The sequence below is a fragment of the Schistocerca gregaria genome, chromosome 2 (genome assembly GCF_023897955.1).
Source record: "Schistocerca gregaria isolate iqSchGreg1 chromosome 2, iqSchGreg1.2, whole genome shotgun sequence".
Taxonomy (NCBI): Eukaryota; Metazoa; Arthropoda; class Insecta; order Orthoptera; family Acrididae; genus Schistocerca; species Schistocerca gregaria.
The window spans coordinates 773,021,992-773,045,383 of NC_064921.1; the positions used below are offsets into that span (position 1 = coordinate 773,021,992).

The 23,392-nt window shown below is 40.8% G+C and overlaps 1 protein-coding gene across 1 annotated transcript in view; it reads left to right on the forward strand.

The window, feature by feature from the left end:
- LOC126335005 (uncharacterized) overlaps window positions 1–14,505 on the forward strand; it is a 276,236-nt gene extending 261,731 nt beyond the window's left edge. Inside the window, exon 7 of the mRNA XM_049997834.1 lies at window positions 13,101–14,505. Within this exon, the coding sequence (XP_049853791.1) occupies window positions 13,101–13,463 (363 nt within the window). The 3' untranslated portion in view covers window positions 13,464–14,505. The remainder of the gene's footprint in view (window positions 1–13,100) is intronic.
- Window positions 14,506–23,392: the final 8,887 nt, after the last annotated feature.

A 23,392-nucleotide genomic window follows, 5' to 3' on the forward strand; every position in this document is an offset into this window, starting at 1 on the left:
TCTTCCTACCTTTTTTAATGTTTCTATTTACGGCTGAAATCATCGATGCTGTAACCGCTTTATGTTCGCTGATTCCCTGTTCTGCGTTAACTGTTTCAAATAGTTCGGGTCTGTTTGTCACCAGTAGGTCTAATATGTTATCGCCACGAGTCGGTTCTCTGTCTAACTGCCCAAGGTAGTTTTCAGATAAAGCACTTTAAAAAATTTCACTGGATTCTTTGTCCCTGCCACCAGTTATAAATGTTTGAATCTCCCAGTCTATATCTGGCAAATTAAAGTCTCCACCCAGAGCTATAACATGGTGGGGAAATCTACTCGAAATATTTTCCAAATTTTCCTTCAGGTGCTCTGCCCCAACAGCTGCTGAGCCAGGGGGCCTATAGAGACATCCAATTGCCATGTTTGAGTCTGCTTTAACCATGACCTTCACCCAAATTATTTCACTTTTCGGATCTCCGTCAATTTCCTTTGATACTATTGCACTTTTTATCATTATAAACTCGCCTCCCCCTTCACTTTCCAGCCTGTCTCTGCGGTATATATTCCAATCTGAGTTTAGAATTTCATTACTGTTTACATCTGGTTTCAGCCGACTTTCTGTCCCTAGTACTATGTGGGCATTGTGACCTTTTATTAATGAGAGCAGTTCTGGGACCTTTCTATAGACGCTCCTGCAGTTTACTATTACCACATTAATATTGTTATTCCCTGTTGCGGTTTCCCTACTACTACCTTGTCGTGTCTCAGGAGGCGTCTTGTCGGGCCTAGGGAGGGAATTCTCTAACCTAAAAAACCCACATGTGCACGCTACACGTACTCTGCTACCCTTGTAGCTGCTTCCTGCGTGTCCTATTCAGGGGGACCCTACATTTTTCCACCCGACAGCGGAGGTCGAGAAAGTTGCACCCCAGATCTGCGCAGAATCGTCTGAGCCTCTGGTTTAAGCCTTCCACTTGGCTCCAAACCAGAGGACCGCGATCGGTTCTGGGAACGATACTACAAATAGTTAGCTCAGGTTCCACCCCGCGAGCGAGGCTTTCTGCCTTCACCAACTCCGCGAACTGCCTGTATGAACTGAGGATGACTTCTGAACCCAGACCGCAGGAGTCATTGGTGCTGACATGAGCAACAATTTGCAGTCAGGTGCATCCAGTGCTCTCTATCGCTGCCAGCAGGGCCTCCTCCGCATCTCAGATGAGACCCCCGGCAAGCAGACAGAGTGAACACTGGCCTTCTTCCCTGACCTTTCCGCTATTTCCCTAAGGGGCTCCATCACCCGCCTATCGTTGGAGCTCCCAATCACCAATCACCAATGTGGCCACTATAGTACATAATATACTGATTCTGGAAGGTGCCCTGTCCAGTCCATCCTATTTCTTTCACGTGCATGATATCACCTTGCATGTTTTCACTATTTCAATCAGGCTTCCCAGGTCTCTAGTTCCATTTCTCGTATTCCTTGCTACTTATCCATGTTTATCCAGCTGTATTTCTTTGAGCTTTCATAGTAAGACTATTTTATTAGCTCATGGCCCAACCTCCTATTCTTTGGAGCACCATTTCTACTGCTGTCGTCTGCCTGTTTCCCATTTAGGTTGGGTACTAAGTCTTTCACTGGGTTGCCCAGAGTCCCAGGGTTCACCAACTAGGAGGCGGGAGACAGAATTGAATTGGAGGAGCTAAGTGACCTTCACTTGTTAAAGTCATATTTTACGTGTCACTACTCCATTTCAAACCCAATATCATTTATCCTTCGTAATTTTGAAAATAAAGTCATTTGAAGAATTGTTTTTCATTCTAAAGTTCATTACCACATTGATGATCCTTTGATGTCTCAGGACGTGTTTCGTCACCCAATTCATTGATTCATTCTTTTACTCAGGTTGTGCTACATTTTTCTTTAATCCGATCAACACCTCTTCATTAGATATCTAGTATACGCATCTACTCTTCAGCATTCTTTTGTTGCATCTTGTGTCAAAAGCTTCTATCCTCATCTTCTCTGTACTGTTTATTTCCCAGTTTCACTTCTGTACAAGGCTACGCTCCAAACAGATAAGTTATGCTGTGTTAACAAATTTCTCTTTTGCAGAAATGCTTTTCTTGCTATAACCCATCTGAATTTTAATAGTCTTTCTACTTCCTCCGTCATTTGATCCTCAAACGGCAAAACTTGTCTTCAACTTTCAGCATCTTAAGTCCTAATCTAATTCTATCAGCAGCATGTGGTTTAATGTGACTAATTTTTTCTTGTAATATCGCTATGTAAAGTTACTAATAAATTGCATGGAAAAATATATTGTCAGTCAGGTCATATTCCAAGACTTACCAAGCGGGAAAGCACCGGTAGATAGGCACAATGAATAAAACAAAAACACACACACAGAATTTGAGCTTTCACAACCGGTGGCTGCTTCGTCAGGAAAGAGGGAAGGAAAAGGAAAGATGAAAGGATGTGGGTTTTAAGGGAGAGGGTAAGGAGTCATTCCAATCCCGGGAGCAGAAAGACTTACCTTAGGGGGGAAAAAGGCGAAAGCTCAAATTCTGTGTGTGTGTTTGTGTTTTATTCATTGTGCCTATCTACCGGCACTTTCCCACTTGGTAAGTCTTGGAATCTTTGTTTTTAATATATAAAGATGATGTGACTTACCAAACAAAAGTGCTGGCAGGTCAGTAGACACACAAACATACACACAAAATTCGAGCTTTCGCAACCGGCGGTTGCTTCGTCAGGAAAGAGGGAAGGAGAGGGAAAGATGAAAGTGTGTGGGTTTTAAGGGAGAGGGTAAGGAGTCATTCCAATCCCGGGAGCAGAAAGACTTACCTTAGGGGGAAAAAAGGATAGGTATACACTCGCGCGCGCGCGCGCGCGCATATCCATCCGCACATACACAGACACAAGCAGACATTTGTAAAGGCAAAGAGTTTGGGCAGAGATGTCAGTCGAGGCGGAAGTACAGAGGCAAAGAAGTTGTTGAAAGACAGGTGTGGTATGAGCGGCGGCAACTTGAAATTAGCGGAGGTTGAGGCCTGGCGGATATCAAGAAGGGAGGATATACTGAAGGGCAAGTTTCAATCTCCGGAGTTCTGACAGTTTGGTGTTAGTGGGAAGTATCCAGATAACTCGGACGGTGTAACACTGTGCCAAGATGTGCTGGCCGTGCATCGAGGTATGTTTAGCCACAGGGTGATACTCATTACCAACAAACACTGTCTGCCTGTGTCCATTCGTGCGAATGGACAGTTTGTTGCTGGTCATTCCCACATAGAAAGCTTCACAGTGTAGGCAGGTCAGTTGGTAAATCACGTGGGTGCTTTCACACGTGGCTCTGCCTTTGATCATGTACACCTTCTGGGTTACAGGACTGGAGTAGGTGGTGGTGGGAGGGTGCATAGGACAGGTTTTACACCGGGGGTGGTTGCAAGGGTAGGAGCCAGAGGGTAGGGAAGATGGTTTGGGGATTTCATAGGGATGAACCAAGAGGTTACGAAGGTTAGGTGGACGGCGGAAAGACACTCTTGGTGGAGTGGGGAGGATTTAATGAAGGATGAATCTCATTTCAGGGCAGGATTTGAGGAAGTCGTATCCCTGCTGGAGAGCCACATTCAGAGTCTGATCCAGTCCTGGAAAGTATCCTGTCACAAGTGGGGCACTTTTGTAGTTCTTCTGTGGGAGGTGCTGGGTTTAAGAGGATGAGGAAGTGGCTCTGGTTATTTGCTTCTGTACCAGGTTGGGAGGGTGGTTGCGGGACGCGAAGGCTGTTTTCAGGTTGTTGGTGTAATGGTTCAAGGATTCCGGAATGGAGCAGATTCGTTTGCCACGAAGACCTAGGCTGTAGGGAAGGGACCGTTTGATGTGGAATGGGTGGCTGCTGTCATAATGGAGGTACAAGGGTAGGAGCCAGAGGGTAGAGAATGTGGTTTGGGAATTTCATAGGGATGAACTAAGAGGTTACGAAGGTTAGGTGGACGGCTTGTTGGTGGGTTTGATGTGGACGGACGTGTGAAGCTGGCCATTGGACAGATGGAGGTCGACGGCAAGGAAAGTGGGATGGGTTTTGGAGTAGGACCAGGTGAATCTGATGGAACCAAAGGAGTTGAGGTTGGAGAGGAAATTCTGGAGTTGTTCTTCACTGTGAGTCCAGATCATGAAGATGTCATCAAAAAATCTGTACCAAACTTTGGGTTGGCAGGCCTGGGTAACCAAGAAGGCTTCCTCTGAGCGACTCATGAATAGGTTGGCATACGAGGGGGCCATCCTGGTACCCATGGCTGTTCCCTTTAATTGTTGGTATGTCTGGCCTTCAAAAGTGAAGAAGTTGTGGGTCAGGATGAAGCTGGCTAAGGTAATGAGGAAAGAGGTTTTAGGTAGGGTGGCAGGTGATTGGCATGAAAGGAAGTGCTCCATCGCAGCGAGGCCCTGGACGTGTGGGATATTTGTGTATAAGGAAGTGGCATCAATGGTAACAAGGATGGTTTCCGGGGGTAACAGATTGGGTAAGGATTCCAGGCGTTTGAGAAAGTGGTTGGTGTCTTTGATGAAGGATGGGAGACCCCATGTAATGGGTTGAAGGTGTTGATCTACGTAGGCAGAGATACGTTCTGTGGGGGCTTGGTAACCAGCTACAAAGGGGCGGCCGGGATAATTGGGTTTGTGAATTTTAGGAAGAAGGTAGAAGTTAGGGGTACAAGGTGTCGGTATGGTCAGGAGGTTGATGGAGTCAGGTGAAAGGTTTTGTAGGGGGCATAAGGTTCTGAGGATTCCTTGAAGCTCTGCCTGGACATCATGAATGGGATTATCTTGGCAAACTTTGTATGTGGTGTTGTCTGAAAGCTGACGCAGTCCCTCAGCCACATAACTCCCGACGATCAAGTACCACGGTCGTGGAACCCTTGTCCGCCGGAAGAATGACGATGGATCAGTCAGCCTTCAGATCACGGATAGCTTGGGCTATATATATATATATATTAAAAACAAAGATTCCAAGACTTACCAAGCGGGAAAGCGCCGGTAGACAGGCACAATAAAATAACATACAAACACACACACACAAAATTTCTAGCTTTCGCAACCAACGGTTGCTTCTTCAGGAAAGAGGGAAGGAGAGGGAAAGACGAAAGGATGTGGGTTTTAAGGGAGAGGGTAAGGAGTCATTCCAATCCCGGGAGCGGAAAGACTTACCTTACTTAGTCTTTCCACTCCCGGGATTGGAATGACTGCTTACCCTCTCCCTTAAAACCCACATCCTTTCGTCTTTCCCTCTTTCCTGAAGAAGCAACCATTGGTTGCGAAAGCTAGAAATTGTGTGTGTGTGTGTGTGTGTGTGTGTGTGTGTGTGTGTGTGTGTTTTTGGGTGTTATTTTATTGTGCCTGTCTACCGGCGCTTTCCCACTTGGTAAGTCTTGGAATCTTTGTTTTTAATATATTTTTCCCATATGGAAGTTTCTTTCTATTATATATAAATGGCAAGGGTCCCCATACATTTCACTGGGGCTTGCATGATGTTGGTTCCACTTCTGTCAGTGACTGTCCATATGAGAAAACCGGTTTCATCATTTCTACCGAGAAATCTACAGTCAAATCAAAATTTTTTGTTGTTGTTCAACCTATATGATTCATGAAGATTGGTTTGGTACATAGTCAGGCACAAAAACAAAAAAAAACTTCAAGTTTCTACAAAGGAACTTGAACTTATTGGCTCAGTGAGACCTTGACAAGTCTGCCTTGTTCATTAAACACCACCTCCTGTTAGCTCTGCATTCTGATATGAGGCATAAACCTACTGAGCATGTACTCACTCACTAATCTACAACTCTTGCCTAGGTAACTGGAAGAATAATTCCATGTCCACTATTGTGAATGCACTTGTGAGTTTGCGTCTGGTTTCCATGCTGAATAGTAACTTATTGGCTTGTGGAGGACAATTCACTTAAAACATCACCACCACTCCACATGGTCCATGATCACTTCCTACACCTATGAGGCCACTGATTCCCGATTTCCTGAGTTGCTCTGCTCTGTGGAACTGCGAACATTTCAGACTCTCGGCCACAGGCTTTGAGCATCTCCATTGTCCACTTCTTGCTCTAGCTGACAGCTCTCTTGTGCAAAGAGCTGCTTGTGCCAGGACTTTGCAAAAGTTGCTTTCTGACTGATGGTGAAAGACACCTGCCATCATGATAGACTAACTTAACCAATATTCGAAAGTTAGGAAAAGGACAAGATGCGTTGGGCAAAAATAAGATGATGTTTACTTGGCATAGTTTGTATATATTTTGTTGCACATGTACGCACTGATGTTTTGAAATGTTTGTCTGATAAATTTCCTGTTCTGTCAGTTTGCAGCACTTTGCCAAATGATTGTCAGGAAAGTCCATGATAAATTTTCTTTCAGCAGCAATAAATCCTACCACCATCGTGAGTTCCTTTGTGCTGATTAGATATTTTGACTTTATTTGTAAGGTAGATGGTGCCTCGTACGGCACTTTCATTATTCAGTACTGGAAAGAGCAAGTGATATGTTGATGTTCAAAACTGGGATCTACTTGCAAATATTTTTTCAGAGAAACTCTCAATAATTATAGAACTCTCAGAAATTTAATTGGAATGCTTTCCTGGCCACAAGAAAGAACAAGCATTTGTATTTACCGTTTTTGAAGGGTAAGAGGGGAGAGATCCAAAGGCTTTCCATCTTTGAATATTAATGCACCAGAACACTTGCCTTTCCAGAATCACTTACATAGTGAAGTACAGGGTGACCCAAAAGTTAATTAACATTTGAAAATTCAGTACTTCTGGCCTCAGCAGCCAGGAACTTTGGTTATGTGTTTGCGTGTTTGTGTGTGTATTGGGGGGGGGGGGGGGGTCTATTTCCGATGAAGGCTTTGTTGGTTGAAAGCTTACTTTCTGACAGTAGTTTTCTTGTGCATGTGGGCGACTCAGCATCTCTGCCATACGGTGAGTTGCAATTACCCTTTTCATAATTTCGACTTCACAGAATAATGTAGGTGGAGAGGCAGAAATTGACATAAGTGCTTGAAATGAAATGGGGTTTTATTGAGCCAGAGAAAAAGTACTATAAATGGCCAACAGATGGCGCATTAAATGATACAAAAGCAATAATTACCATAACAATTGGTTTTTAACAGTGATGATGATCTTTATAACAGATACTCAGCACGTCGGCCATTGTTCATCAACAATACCTGTAGTTGATGGACATTGTTGTGAACAGCACTGTATGGCATATCAGTAGGTATGGTGAGAAACAGCGGTTGGATTTTGTATTTGAGCTTCCATAATGAGGTCGGATGATTGTAGTAGATTTGAAGACTTCAGATTACACCACCAATAATCACTCAGATTGAGGTATGGGGGCCTGGGAGGCCAAGCATTGTAGCTGCACAACACCACAATCCTCACCAAACAATGTGTGCAAGAGATCTTTCACAAGTGTAGCAGTATGGGGTATAGTACCATCCTGCATAAAAGTTGTACCTTCCACTATATGTTTATCAGCCATGCTAAGGTGATGCAGTTCTTTATCACATCAGCATACCTCGCACCTGTCACACTAACAATTCTCATGTGGTATTACTAACACATTGTTGTCCAGCGCCATCTATTTAGCTGCTTTTTGCACTTGTTTTTGGTTTCAGGCACATGTGTCAAGTTTTACCTCTGTTTTTGGGTCACCCTTTATTTTGAAGAAAGAATGGAATTTGCTGTGAGTGGTTACCAAATGCGAGCGTTGAATTTTTTAATTCACTTCCTAATGATGAAAAAAATTCAAACCTTGTATAGGCCATGTTTGTTTAAGAATGTGCCAACAAGTTAATGAATATGACTACTTAGTCTTCAAAATGCCTTTTCCTACAAACATGATTCCCAATTAAAACACTTCAAAATTGGCTTCTGTATTGTTTAACCCTCGCATGGTATCAGCTCTGGAAAATTGTATGTCTGGGGTCTTTTTTGACCCCAAAGTGATTCTTGCAACTTCATGTCAGTAAAATGTAAAATATTTCCACAAAAATAATAATGGTTTTTTGAGAGACCCATGGACAATGTTGAAATTACAGTTCCTTAGTTGCTTCCTATAATTAAGTTTCGTATAAGTTTCAATTGTGTGCTAGCTACGTCTGAAATATATTTTAGTTTGTTTTGTTCCAGAAATTGTTTTAAAACACACTATTTAACAATACTGTAATTAATTAATCTTAAAAAACTCATTGTGGCTCAAAAAACAGGTAAGCCATTTTCCCACATGCCTTGTGTGAGCCGCACATTGTTAGTAGACCAAAGAATGCCTACAGTTTTGTAGAGTCAAGTTCAATCCAGTGTTCAATATATGGGTGTAGAATTTTACTATCATCTGCATGATTTTTGATATGCATTACTATTACACCCTGCATGTGATGGGTAGTAAAAAGTCTGAGACAATCTGTCTGTGTCTGTAAGTTTTGGTCTAAGAAAACATGGAATATGTGCAATTTCATGTGTTACATTCCTTGAAATGTGCTTGTGCACATCAGGACCGTGCGGAGTGGCCACACAGTTTGAGGTGCCATGTCACGGATTGTGCGATCCCTCCTGTCTGAGGTTAGAGTCCTCCCTCGGTCATGGGTGTGTGTGTTGTTCTTAACACAAGTTACTTTAAGTAGTGTGTCCAGGGATCGAAAACCTCGGCAGCTTGGTCCCTTAGGAATTCACACACATTTGACCATTTTTGCACATCAGATGGTACTATGTCCTATGTTATCTTTCCACTTCTAGATACAATAATAGGTACATTAGTTTCCTGACTACCATGATCATCATCTGCACGTTCACTCACATCCACTTTATCTCAGGCCTGTACATCTTCTCTTATCATATCGGAATCAGCGTCACTCTCATCCTAATTTCCGAAAATTGATTCATTATCACTATCACTCTTCAGTAAATCTGCTAGATCCTACTTGAAACTGTAGTCCCTTTCAAATCGCATTTCATCATCCATGACAAATAAAATGTACCTCCACGTCTTACTCCAATTAAGCAGTTCTTAACTGTGAATTTGTCATGACACTGCACATGTGTGTATTTTCTACAAATTATTTACTACAGTAGACATATAAATGTCTGTTTATAGGGATAATTGTTTTTAAGTTTTTATTTTTATAATAAAGTAGAAGCATAACATCGTCCCCACTGCAAAAATTTCAAATTATTATACTATGAACCTTGATATAACCGTGATTGTTTTACCCAATTATTATAAAAAGTCCACAGAGGCGTTTTTGGAGGATGAGAAGTCTACATCCACATTAAAACTGTTTCTTTGTAACTAAACAAGCTGTGAAGTGTAAGAAGACCTCAGAGTGAGAGTTAAAAATTAAAGTTTTTGTAAACCCACATGATGAGCCAGATACAACAGGCATATTGGGTTACACCCTCAAATCAGGCTGACAAGTCTTATGGTCTCCTTTACACTTTCTGCTCTTACTTTTTATGTTATTTATTGATTTTTCTTCCTTTTTGGAATCTTTTTTTACATATGTTTGGAAAATTGGCAATGTTCTCACCTAGAGAGCCCTTTCTTCTCTCATTAATCATTTGAATGGTTTCTTCAGCCAGCTGCTTATTGATATGCCCATTTTCTCTTCATCGATAACTTCAAAGTTAGTTTTGACAAATATCTTTTCAAATTTAGGAATATACTACAGCCTCGGACATATCACTCCCAAAGGGATCATGAAAATGAGATTAGATTTATAACAGCACATGCAGTCCTTCCTGCAATCTCAAAATAAATGGAACAGGAAGAAACCGCAATATATTGGATTATTCTACAGAAGGAAGTACCATGTACCATGCACTTCACAATGGCTTGTGGAGTACGAATGTGGATTAGATATAAACACATCTTGTTTTTCTTTCCCCTGAAATCTTGGAATGTAATCTCATAGTGACATGATCTTTAATCATTTATATAGACATTAGCAGGATGTTGTGCTAAACCTTACTAAAGTATTAAGTCTGTGATTGGTCTTTGTTTCACAACTGCTTCATTACATTTTGTAGTGATCACTACAGCAACCCCATTTTGAGTTGTATAGGTAACACCACAGAAATAAACTATACTGAAAAGTTTATTACATTTACTGCAAATGTCTGTCAATCTCAGTATTGCAGTTCAAGGTCTCAAGTATTCTTTTCTAAAAACTTGTAGTTTTACTTATTGTTTCACTCCTAAATAATTTACTTAAGTTACAGTGAATGAAGGAATAGATTTTGCCTCAGCTGTTAAATTTTATTTTATTTTTCTAAAATTTGCCATTTGTAGTAAAAATACCATTATCAAGTGGCAACTGCAGTCAGATACAAAAATTCAGTCTTGATTTTTCACGATATGTGCCAGTATACTGTACCACTGTACCAGTACCTCGAGAAAAGCAATAATGTTTTAAGACATCTAAATTTCAGAAACCCTCACCACCACCTCCACCTGCAAGGTCACAGTGACAAAACATACATAAACATGGGGAACATAACGGGACAATCACACTCTGGTATCATAGAAAAATTAATCTCACATCTGAGATAATATTTTGTGCATAAGCACATCTACCATACTGGTGCCTATGCATATGTCATAATGCAAAAGAAATGATACACAGTCTACATACATAGCTATTTAAACAGAGAGAATCAAACAGTGGAAACTCCGGCTAGAAATAGCAACAATGTAGGAAAGATAACTGGTATGTACCATAAAGATAACATGCTAAGTTGCAGACAGGTACCATTAAAAGACACTTACACATAAGATTTCGGTCTCAGCATTTGTCGGAAAAAGAGAAGCGCACACCATTCATTCACACGAGCGAACACACTCATGCACACATGACTGCCAACTGCAGCAGCTTGGGCCAGAATGCAACAATCACATGGAATAATAGCAGCAGAGTAGAGGGGACGTGGAAAGGGGAAGGGGGAGGGAGAGAGTGTATGGGTGGGAGGAGAAAAGAGCACTGTCTGATGTAGTGTAAGAGGACTAGAATACCAACAGGCACAGCATCAGGTTGTGGGGCAGGAAGATGGGGAAAAAGTGATTGAAAAAGGAGAGGAGTAGGGAAAGATAGGCGTGTGCATTTGCAGAGCGTGGCAAACAGAATGTTGGAGACAGGAATGGGGAGGAAGTGATAGTGCAGAAAGGGGGGTGGATACTGTTGGGTGTAGGGGCAGTATGTTATCATAGGTCTTGAGGTCAGGATACTTAAGGGAGTAGAGAGTGTGTTGCAAGGATAACACCCGTCTACACAATTTAGAAAAGTTCCAGCCTCGATGGAGTGCCTCCTTCGTCACCCAGTACCACGCTGGAACGGAACAACTGAACCACATCCTTTGCCATGGCTTTCATTACCTATCATCATGCCCTGAAATAAGGGACATCCTATCCAAGACCCTTTCCACTCCTCCTAAAGTGGTGTTCAGTTGTCCACCCAACCTCCTTAACATCCTGGTCCATCCCTATAATATTCCCAACCTCAATCCCAACCCCAACCCCAACCCCTTGCCACAAGGATTGTATCCCTGTGGAAGACCCAGGTACAAGACCTGCCCTGTCCACCCTCCAGTGCTTCCTATTCCAGTCCTGTGGCAGGTAGGTTTGTCCTACCACATTATGAGCTGGGCGAACTGTGAAAGCAGCCGTGTCATTTACCAGCTTTGCTGCAGTCATTGCACAGATTTTTCTATTGGTATGACATTCACCAGCTGTTGATTTCAATAGCTGCTTCACTACCCAAGTCATCTGCATCCTCCATTCCACTACCAGTTTTTGTGAACTGTGCAGATGGGAGTTATCTTTAGAACTCATTCTCTGCTCCTGTGATTATCCTGGTGTCAACCTGCAGTAACACACTGTCTCCACATCCTCCACCCAACAGCTTCCACCCCCACCCCCCCCACCCCTTCATCCTATCATGTGCTCTGCATTCCCATATCCTACAATTTTAGTTTGCCACCCTCTGCGAATGTACTTGCCAATCTCCCTCCCCCCCCCCCCCCTTTTCTTTTTCGCTACATTTTCTCCACCTCCTTTCCCCAAAGCCGCATGGCACTGCACCTGTTGGCATTCTAGTCCCTGCATGCTCTGTCAGACAGCACTCCTATTTGCCATCACCTGTACACTGCTATCCTTTCCCCTTCCCCCTCCCCACCCGCTCTAGATTGCTGCTACCACTCTATTTGATAGCTGCATTCTGGCCCGAGTTTCTGGAATCATCAGTCGTGTGTGTAAAGTAAGCTTGCTTGTATGAATGAATGGTGTATGTTTGTCTTTCTCCAATGAAGGCTGTGGTCGAAGGGTTATAAGTAAATTTCTTTTAATTGTGCCTGTCTGCAACTTAGCATATTATCTTTATGGTAAGTATCTTTCTACATTGTTATTGAGAAGAGAATTTTTAATGTAAGTAAATAAATTACAATTTGCCTACATTATTGGAACAGCTAAAACAGAGAAGTAACATAAGGCAAGTGCCGAAATTGACTAGTTTTGGAAAACAAAAGCCCTGCAAGAGTCATGGTGAAATGTGTTCCTTCATTGTATTTTGACCCTGTTCTATTTTAGGATGCAATTTTGTAGATTTGGTCTTGGTGTGTTGAACTGGCTGGCAGCATGTGTCTCTTAGACTATATTTAAACACTCTCTTCAGTGTCTATGCAGAGTATTCGTGAAATTTGTCTGATTTGGTTTTCATCTCCAAAATTCCCAATTCTTCAACTAAAAAACATTTTTGTTTGCTCGCTTTTCTTAGTTGCATATCAAGTTGATGGTTTCAAGTAGCTGCCAACAGAAAATGTCTGCTTGAAACTTTCAAAAAAAGTATTAGCAAGAGCCATACTCACTGCACTGACAATGTGTAGCAAAACGTACCAATTATTGACTTGTGAAATTGCTTTTATTTATGCACATTCTTATTGTTATATCAGTGGAATGTGTCTTTGTAGCAACGATGATCCCTGGTTTATATTGCTTGCATTAGCTAATGTAACACATACAAATAATGTATCAGTTCTGTAATACTGTTGTCAATTGCTTTCCATTTTACAGGGCACCAGAATTCCCCAAGAGGATAAGAAAGAGTTACCAAAACGACATCCAGCACAAAGTGTCAGCAGAGGTCGAGGTATGAGTGGATATAGCAGAGGTCGAGGTATGAGTGGATATGGCAGAGGTCGGGGTATGAGTGGATATAGCAGAGGTAGGGGTGTAAGTGGATATAGCAGGGGTCGGGGGGTAAATCGATATGGCAGAGGTCGGGGTGTAAGTGGATACAGCAGAGGTCGAGGGAAGAAAATGGTTTTCAACAAGCGGCGCGTATGGGTGTATGATAAGACACCATGTGATGTTTGTGGTAGAATTTTCACATCGAATTGTGGGATGCTCATCCATCGAACACATGCCCACAAATAATAAGTTGTGTGATTGTGTGTAACATTCAAGATTGATGAATTCTTGCTGTCAGAAGTGTAGACAATATTGTAACAGTGGCCGTAACTGTGACGTTCATCCATCCATGCTCCATTTTAAGGTAATGGAAGTTATAAGATGAAATATAATGTTTTGATATTTTTTTCTTAAGTTATTAATTTCTGAGGTAATTTGTTCTGAGAACTGTGTGTAAAGAACAGTTTTTTCTATGAATGTTAATTTAAGGAGCTAAAACATTTATGTATTGTGACATTTGAAGACATGTTTGAGATTTCAATTTATCAGACCAATATTGATATTAAAATCATGTGACTGAATTTCACTGTGGCTATAGGGTGGTACTGGAATTTCAGTGAATCCTTGAGAGACTTCAGATTATTAAAAAGACATCTTCTGTTGTATCTATTTCCATTATGTTCCTATAAAGTTTATGTTATAAATATAATTGTTTGTGGTTGACTTCCGAAAGGCAAATTTGCGTTGATGATAAATGCTACTTTTGCCGTCAGAAAAGGTGTATTGTTTCTGATTGCTTAATAATAGTAAAGAATATGTGTATGTACTACTTTTAATTTTTGATATGAGAAACACAGTGAACTGTTTCTTTTTTCCCCAAATTAGTTCCACAGTTTCCATTTGATAAAGTTCCAGTTTTTTATGTTGAGAGTGTCTGTGAATGTGCATAATTTTTGTTAAATGTAGATGGAATTGCAAGAAAATTTTATGATAATTTAGTTCTAGTATAATATTTTGAGCACTGTGGATAAAATGAAATTGAAAGAATATAGTTTATACTGATTTCTGTTCTTCCACTATAGTGGTTGTAAAATAATGTGATCTATTGAATGGTTAACAAGAGCCTAGTTCATCTTGCACTGTCATGAAGCAATAACAATATATATTTTCAGTACTGCAACAGCATACTTTGACCACTTATTGCATGACTTTGCTGGGAAGAATTACTGAAGACTGAGAGATCACATAAGATGTAGACTGTACAAATAAAATAATTATTGGAACTACATTTATATTTGAGTCTATAAATGATTAACACAGATTTGTAATACTACACTCTACTGTTGAATTCTCCTATTAATTTGCTTAGACTGTAGCTTTCTTACAGTCAGAGTGACCTCGTTTTAATAATCTTTCATCAAGGTTTCATACTGAAGAATCACTGCCACACGCACAGGTAGGAGAAGGTAAGGAGAAGTTCTGATGAAGTGTAATTTAGTTGGTAATTATAATTCCACAAAAATTGTATGTACTGATTGATTTTAACTTTCAATGATCTGAATCAGAGTTGAAAGGAAAAGTGATTGGAAGGGTTGATTGTCGTAGCCATATGGTGATATGCTTAAATATTTAAAAAAGTTATGATTCAGAGGCTGTAAATACGGTTAAGTTGCTGGGTATTGATCTTTCTTGATTTCTGTGACTATATGGAAGTGTCAAGTAACTATATGAGTGTGTCAAATTTGACCTTCAAAAGAGACAAACTCTCCATACTGAATAGAAACAAAAGAAAGTGTGTGCCCAGTTTCCACTTAAAACCAATTTGAAGAAATAATTGGTAATACAGGTTTTTATAATGTGTTTCATTGTCCTTTTGTAGAACACTTAATTGCAACAGAATAAGAAGCGTACACAAGTTGAGAGAATTCTTGATATTCAGTATCAGTGCTTAAGCAAAGGAAGGATGATATGTGGTAGGAATGTATAGAAACGCTGTTTAAAGCAAAGAAGATCTAAAAACAGTGTTCATGTTTGGGTGGTGGTAGCTGGGTGTTGATGGGGAAAGTCTTTCCAGGTGGTGTTGCTGTGCTTGTGAAAGTAATTCACACTCAACAAGGTTGCTTATATAATTTATGTCATGCACAATCAATTTGAACTTCTTTGCCTATTTTCTGGAAAAGTTTGCGTCCTGTCATTTTTGTGATAGAGGATTGACTGTGTTTTGCAAGAGATAAGGTATCTCCTTCCTGCCAGCATTATTCAACTTAATAAAAGTTATGTTTGTCAGAGGAAAAAAGTAAATGGAATAAATTAATGCATATACCAGTGAGAAAATAGTCAAACCGTGTTCAATATGATTAAGTTAGCAACTAGCAATGGCTTCAGGACCTGCACAAGTGTGACAACACCTCTTTGCCACGTAGTCGGCACAGATACATCACAGGCTGCTGGTGGCTCGTTAATAGCGAGGGAGCAGAACACTGTGAGAGGTAAATGAACTCTCCATGTGAGTCGTTCTACAGGAAGCAAAGATGTCTGAACCCACGTGGAGACAAGCATGGGAAGGATTCGGTGTGCGGCTGGTGTGGGCAGCTAAAGGCAATTGGCTAGGCACTCTGCACACCACACGGCATGATATGCTCTGTGAGATCTGTAGTGGATGAACTTCAATTTAGCACTGGCCCACCTGGCCTTCTGCCGACTGCCAATATACATCTCCGCCAGTGTGTCTGCCCACCCTACGTATCATGTGCACCCTTCGTGGCAGGTTTCCACATTATCCTGCTGTGCTACCCACGCCAGCTTGTCTGTCTCCATCGAGATGTCCGCTGGTCTGGAGATAATGGATGCAAATTGAATGGAACAATACAATGGAGTGAGCTCTGGTCCTTCGTATGAATGTCAGTCTGGTATTTGCTTTTCCTAGTATGTAATTCATCTAATCTACATCATACTCTGCAGCCCATCTAAAGGTGTGTGGCAGAGGGTACTTCTTGTACCACTAACTGATCCCCCTACCTGTTCCACTTCTGAATGGTGTGTGGGAAGGATGATTGTCAGTAAACATCTGTGTTAGCTCTAATGCCTCAAATTTTGTCATGGTCATCTTGTGAGATGTATGTGGAAGGAAGTAATAAGTGGCCCAATTTTTCCAGGAAAGTGTTCTTGAAATTTCAGTAGTAAACTTCATGATGCACAATGGCACTCTTGTAGCATCTGGAGTTTGTTGAGCATCCTTGTAATGTGTCTCATGCTGGCTATGATCCTGTAATGAAACGTGCCTCTCTTTGTTGAATTTGCTCTATCCCTTCTGTTAGTCCTACTGGGTAAGGATCACTGATGGATGAACAGTACTCAAGAATCAGTCAACAAGCACCATCAAAGCCATTTCCTTCATGGACGAGTCTCATTTCCTTCAGGTTCTTCCTATGAATCTGTGTCTGGTATCTGCTTTTCCTAGTATTTATTTTATATGGCTGTTCCACTTAAGATCACTCCAGACAGTTACTTCTAGATATTTTATGGTAGATACTGTTTCCAGCAGTTTGTCATCAATAGAGTATTTGTACCATACGGATGTTTTTTCCCATATATGCACAATACGTTACATTTATTTATATTCAGGGTCAACTGCCAGAACCTGAACTATATATCAATCCTCTGCAGGTCATTTTACAAATTGATGTTGTCTTCTGGCATTGCTAATTTCTTATACACAGCTGTATAATCTGCAGACAGTGTGTTGGCGCCATTGTCTACAGCACTGTGGATCTCACAGAGGAACAAAGCAAGCTGAGTTTTATGAGATCTCTATTTGCAGAAGGGTTGTTTATTTTTATAGAGAAGATTTGCGTTCTCCAAAAACATCTGTATTCTTTAACATTAAACATATTCCATAATTCTACAACTGATTGACATCAGTGATACAGGTGTATAATTATGTGCATCTGCACTCTGACCATTCTTGAAGATGGGAATGATCTGCGCTTTTTTACCAATCACTAGGTACCCTTCATTACTCCAGCAACCTATGATAAACTGCTTTTAGAAGGGAAACTAGTTTTTTTTGCATAATCTTTGTAGGATCTTATAAGTATCTTATCTGGTCCTGATGCCTTTCTACTACTAAGCAGTTGTAATTGCTTAACTATTGCCGGCCGCGGTGGTCTCGCAGTTCTAGGCGCGCAGTCCGGAACCGTGCGACTGCTACGGTCGCAGGTTCGAATCCTGCCTCGGGCATGGATGTGTGTGATGTCCTTAGGTTAGTTAGGTTTAAGTAGTTCTAAGTTCTAGGGGGCTAATGACCACAGCAGTTGAGTCCCATAGTGCTCAGAGCCATTTTTGCTTAACTATTCCACAACCAGTTATCTCAATAGCTACAATTTTGGCATTCATACAATGATTGAAAAGGACTGTGCTACGATCTTTCACAGTCAAATAATTTCTCGGAGATCATTGTGGGTGATGTAGCTTCCATTTTGGCAGGCATTTTGTCTTTGATTCCAAGGAGGGGTTTCTTTAACCTAAAAAAAACCCTGTATATGATGTGTATGTCAGTACCTTAGTAGCCACTTCCTGTATGTAGTGCACATCTGAATTATTAATGAATACCTACAACTCTCCACTCAATACCAGAGATCAATAAATTCGCATCTGATACAGTTGCAGTCGTCTGAGCCTCTGGTCCACTCTGCTCCAAACCAGAGGACCACACTTGACCCTTGGCCAATCAAAGACTTATACTCCAGGGACAAGCCACTTTTAATTATTTTTTATGAATAGGTTCTATATTGCACCCATTCATTGCTCCAGTTTATAATTCTCACTTATTTCTGTATTACAGTTTTACACATGGCTGTCTCTCAGCAACCATATATAAGTTTCAGCATATGAATCTCACAGCCAACTGGTTGCAGGGAACTGATTGGTACATTGACCTATGTTTTGACACCTCTAAGGATATCTTCATCAGAATGATATTTTAAGAAAACTTAATATTACATTGTGAGAAAGCAATGGTCAAAGTTTCAAGCAGATATGCTGAAGTTGTACACTGTAGTTAAAAATTAAAATTAAACATGTTGAAGCATTTGGGTCTGATGTTCCTAGCAAGGCGTCTGTGCTAAAGGCTTGAATTTGAGTAATTTTAATTTTTGACTTGAGCATCTCTGCTCAAAACTTTGACCGTTACATTCTCGCATTGTAATTTAATGGTTTCTTAAAATTTCATTTTGAAGAAGACATCTTGGAGATGTCAAAACCTGGTTCAGTGTACCAAACAGTCATATACAACTATTGGCTGTGTGATTCCTATGCTATAATTTCTGTACTGTCACTGTGTATTTTGAAGGAAAGGAAGACAGTTGTAGGTCTGTTAAATCTGTTAAGGAAACAGTGGTATATTTACTTCCTGTAAGACTCTGGTCAAACAGGCTCAGAACCCAACCATGTGAGAGTCTCTCTTACCTACCAATTATCTCTGGAACGCACTACACTCCACATGTATCTCTTACACGTGCCATTACACACAGGAGGCGGAGAGGTTCTGTTTTGGTTTGAGCTTGTGCCAGCTGGTGGTGAATGTAGGTTAGGATCCTGTTGTTGACAGACAGAATGGTGGGGAGCACTGACCTTGACATGTTAAGCACAGGTAGGCACGAGTACAAAGAGAGGCATTAGCAGGGGCCTGGTTTGTATGGAAGGTATGCCACATTCCTGGCCCACATACTTTTGGAGAATTGAGTGGCTCATCTCCACCGTGTATCCATCTTGCACCCCACACATCAGGAACAGCTGCCTCTCTGAACGTGTTCACACCAGCCTGTGCACATTAAATGTGCACTCGAAATATCCACAAAGTATCAAAGGCCCATTTGACCATAGCTACAATGACCACACCAGACATGTCTTACCACTACCTAGGGGAAACTGTCAACTGAGGCATTAGCTTCTGGTAACAATAGTTAAATTACACATTCCTCACATTAATACTTGTAATCACAAACGATGCAACTGTTTTCAAAATGAACCACATCTATCAGTCATTTTAGTCTCTACTGGTACTGCGAACGTGATCAGATTATCAAAGAACATGATACCATCTGTTGTTTAAAATGTAAAGAAAGGCAGAGACTTAAGGTATGTGCCTTAGCTACTTGGTCACCAAAGATAAGATGTTAAACTGTGTTGATAAAAGCTTCACACACAAAAACAAATATTCACAACACTTTCTCCACATACTACATTAACAGGTCAATGGCGCCCTACCTGAATACTACATAAATAAATTCAAATTCTTATTAATTTATGTTAGGGATTGAAAACCCTTGAAGTTGAGATTGCACATGAAATGTTTATTTGGATGGATTACTAGTTTGGGATAACAATCTTGCTATCTTCAGATCATAAAACATTGTTGATTAGTGGTGATGCCATTATGGCTTCACACATTGCTAAAATCTATCTTAAAATGACAACATTCATACATGAAATAGTTATAAACAGCTTTTCGTCATTTGTTGCCAGTGTAATCAAACAATGGTCATAAAACAGGCGATACGCTGTTAAAACTTTGTAAAACCTAATCAGTATAGTAAACCCGTCATGGCGTTTGGTGTGTTTCAATTTCTGATGGAAAAACTATCTGCTGCTGTCAAGGCGGCTGAGGAGTTTTCTGTGAAGTTCCAAGAAACTGTCAGAGAAAATGAACTGTTACTTTGCTAAGTCTATAATGTAGACGAGACAGCCCTAAACTATAAAATGCTGCCAAACAAAATGCTCACTGCATCAAATGAACCGTGGCAGAAATGGAAGAGGTGAATTGTTGCTCCTTGCAGCATCGCTAATGGTACACACAAGCTTCCCCTGTTTGTTATAGGCAAATGTAAGAAGCCTAGGATACTACTAACTAATCGTTCTTGCCAGTTTATTATGGCAACGAAAAATCGGTCTGGATAGACTGCAATTTTGATTTCTTGATGAGTTTGTTCCATCTGTTGGAAAGTAATTGGAACAAAAAGGCTGCCTGTTAGTGCTCTATTGCTGTTGGATAATGCACCATCACATCCAAATGAGGATGATTTAGTAAAAAGGGATATAACAGCAATCTTCCATCCACCAAATGTCACACCACATATCCAATGGGACCGATGACTTTGCTGTTTGATCCCATCCCCTGAATCAACCAACCAACCATGTATCCAACCAATGGATCAGGGAGTGATAGAATGGTTAAGAGGCAGTATCACAGAAAATATATCAGCTCAATTTTAGTGAAGCCTCAAGAAGGTTGTAACGGACTTGAAACTTATGAAATCCCTCAATGTCAAAGATACTATCTATATGATTACTGAGTCAAGGGATGAATTGAAACCTAACATGCAGTGAAGATCTTAGCATAAACTTTGGAAGTTACGACCAAAAGTTATAGATCAAAGACCAGCACAAGAAAGGTGCATAGGAAAAAGTTAAAGATCTAGAAATTGTAAAATCGAATGTCAAATTGAGGCATGGATTAACCAATGTAACAAAGTCAGAGCTCAATGACAACCAGACTATACTGCTTTTTTGGGAGGAAAATGATCAAGAAACTGGGAAGGAGGACTCAGACGGTGGTGATTACTAACCACCTATGTATATTTCACACAACGGAGCCAAAAACGCATTAGATATTGCCCTTTACTACACCGAGCAGAACTCAACTGCAACACCTGCATACATTTTGTGCATCACCAAATGGAGGAATGCTGCAGCTAAGTCTAGAACTTCATCTGCTACACAAAAATAGCTGACTTACTTACTAATTTTTAATAGTGTATTGGCTACCTTCAATTTTTATAGTACTGTACATATGTACTGCATGTACAGTACAGTAAAGTAAATACATACTGTACAGTATTTCTCTTTTTAGTATGTAATAACAGCTGTTGTAGTGTTAATTACAACGATTTTGCTCTAGAGAGCAATATACAGGTGTACAGCAGTAATTTTTGAGTTCAAAGATTTTTTAAAATGTTAATGCGAGATTTACTGTAGTTTCTGATAATATGACCATTTTTGCGTTCCGACCCATACCCTAATCACAAAGGTGGCGGATTACAGGAGCTATACTGCATGTAAGTTTTAATGGCATAATGCCTTTGTTTTATGACCATTGTGCAATTAGACTGGCTCCAAACGATAAAACGCTGTCTTTAACTACACTGATGGAAAAAATCTTAATACAAAGGAGGAGTTGTGTGGCATAAACGAAAGTTGGTAGGCGTGTTTCTATTCAAATTTCGCGTCAGTCACATAAGAGTGGCGCTAGTAACGCCAATGAGAGGATGCAAATCAGGTTTGCTTTATATACACGCTGTAAACAGGCGTGGGCCTTAGTTGCCTTTGAGGTCGGACGTGGTGAATAGATGTAAGCCAAGAACACCTTTAAGGCGACAAAAACGCTATTATCAACACCTCATTGTGTTTGAACGAGGTCGTGTAATAGGACTACGAGAAGGTGACTGTTCCTTCTACAGTACTGCAGGAAGACTTGGCAGGAAAGTAGCCACTGGACATGATTGCTGGGCGGTGGTCATAAGAACGTAAGGTCGCAAGGAGACTGTTCTCTGGACGGCCACGTGGTGCTACCGAGAGGGAAGACCATCTTGTTCAGTGTATGATTCTGGCGCATCGTGTATCTGCAGCAGCAATCTGAGCAGCAGTTGGCACCACAGTGACACAACGAACTGTTACAGATTGATTACTTCAAGGACAGCTGCGAGCCGGATGTCCTGTGGCGGGCATTCCACTGATCCAAAACCATCTCCATTTGCGACTTCAGTTGTGGTAAGCGAGGGCTCATTGGAGGGCAGGATGGAGGCCTGTTGCGTTTCCTGATGAAAGCTGGTTCTGTTTCAGTGCTGGCGATGGCCGTGTGTTGTTCAGGAGAAGACCAGTTGGGGCCTGCAACCAATCTGTATGCGTACTAGACACTCTGGACGTACAGTCGTGCTCAAAAGTATCCAAACGACCTGAATTGCATTTCGCCTGATTCGCATGCAACCCGTATAACGCAGCTGTCTAGCAGGTCCTCTAATCGCTCCTCGCTACAGTCGTTTGAATATTGAAAATGGTTCCAACAAATCACTACTAGAAAACACTGCTCTGTATCGCAATAACTCAAGATGTAAAGTAATACCATAATACTACAAATATCAGGGAACACCTTAGCACAGATAAGACGGTCTTTAAGGCTTGTAAGCTCAAATTTATTACGACACATGACATACCTGAAATGTTACCACTGTCATTATTACATCTTATAGGTCATGCACGTAGTATGTTCGTCATATTCATGATTTCCTCTTCAAAGTAACATACCGTACTTATCATTTAACACAAAACGACATAAAAATTTAAGTTATTCACGAGCAGCTAGTTGAGAATATGTATGAACTTCAAATGACAAGACGAACCGTCTCAGTCTCCTTACGGATTCAAACCCAGGCCATGCAGACTAAGCAATGACTTCGTGACTGACAGAAACTAACAGTCATTTCTGAATAGGCAAACAGAGTGATATACCACGATTTTAAACAGCATCATTTAGCAAATGATGTTGTTGTTGTGGTCTTCAGTCCTGAGACTGGTTTGATGCAGCTCTCCAAGTTACTCTATCCTGTGCAAGCTTCATCATCTCCCAGTACTTACTGCAACCTACATACTTCTGAATCTGTTTAGTGTATTCATCTCGTGGTCTTCCTCTACGATTTTTACCCTCCACGCTGCCTTCCAATGCTAAATTTGTGATCCCTTGATGCCTCAGAACATGTCCTACCAACCAGTCCCTTCTTCTTGTCAAGTTGTGCCATGAACTCCTCTTCTCCCTAATTCTGTTCAATACCTCCTCATTAGTTGTGTGATCTACACATCTAATCCTCAGCATTCTTCTGTAGCACCACATTTCGAAATATTCTCTTCTCTTCTTGTACAAACTATTTATCGTCCATGTTTCACTTCCATACATGGCTACACTCCATACAAATTCTTTCAGAAACGTCTTCCAGACACTTAAATCTATACTCTATGTTAACAAATTTCTCTTCTTTTTGCTTTCCTTGCCATTGCCAGTCTACATTTTATATCCTCTCTACTTCGACCATTGTCAGTTATTTTGCTCCCCAAATAGCAAACCT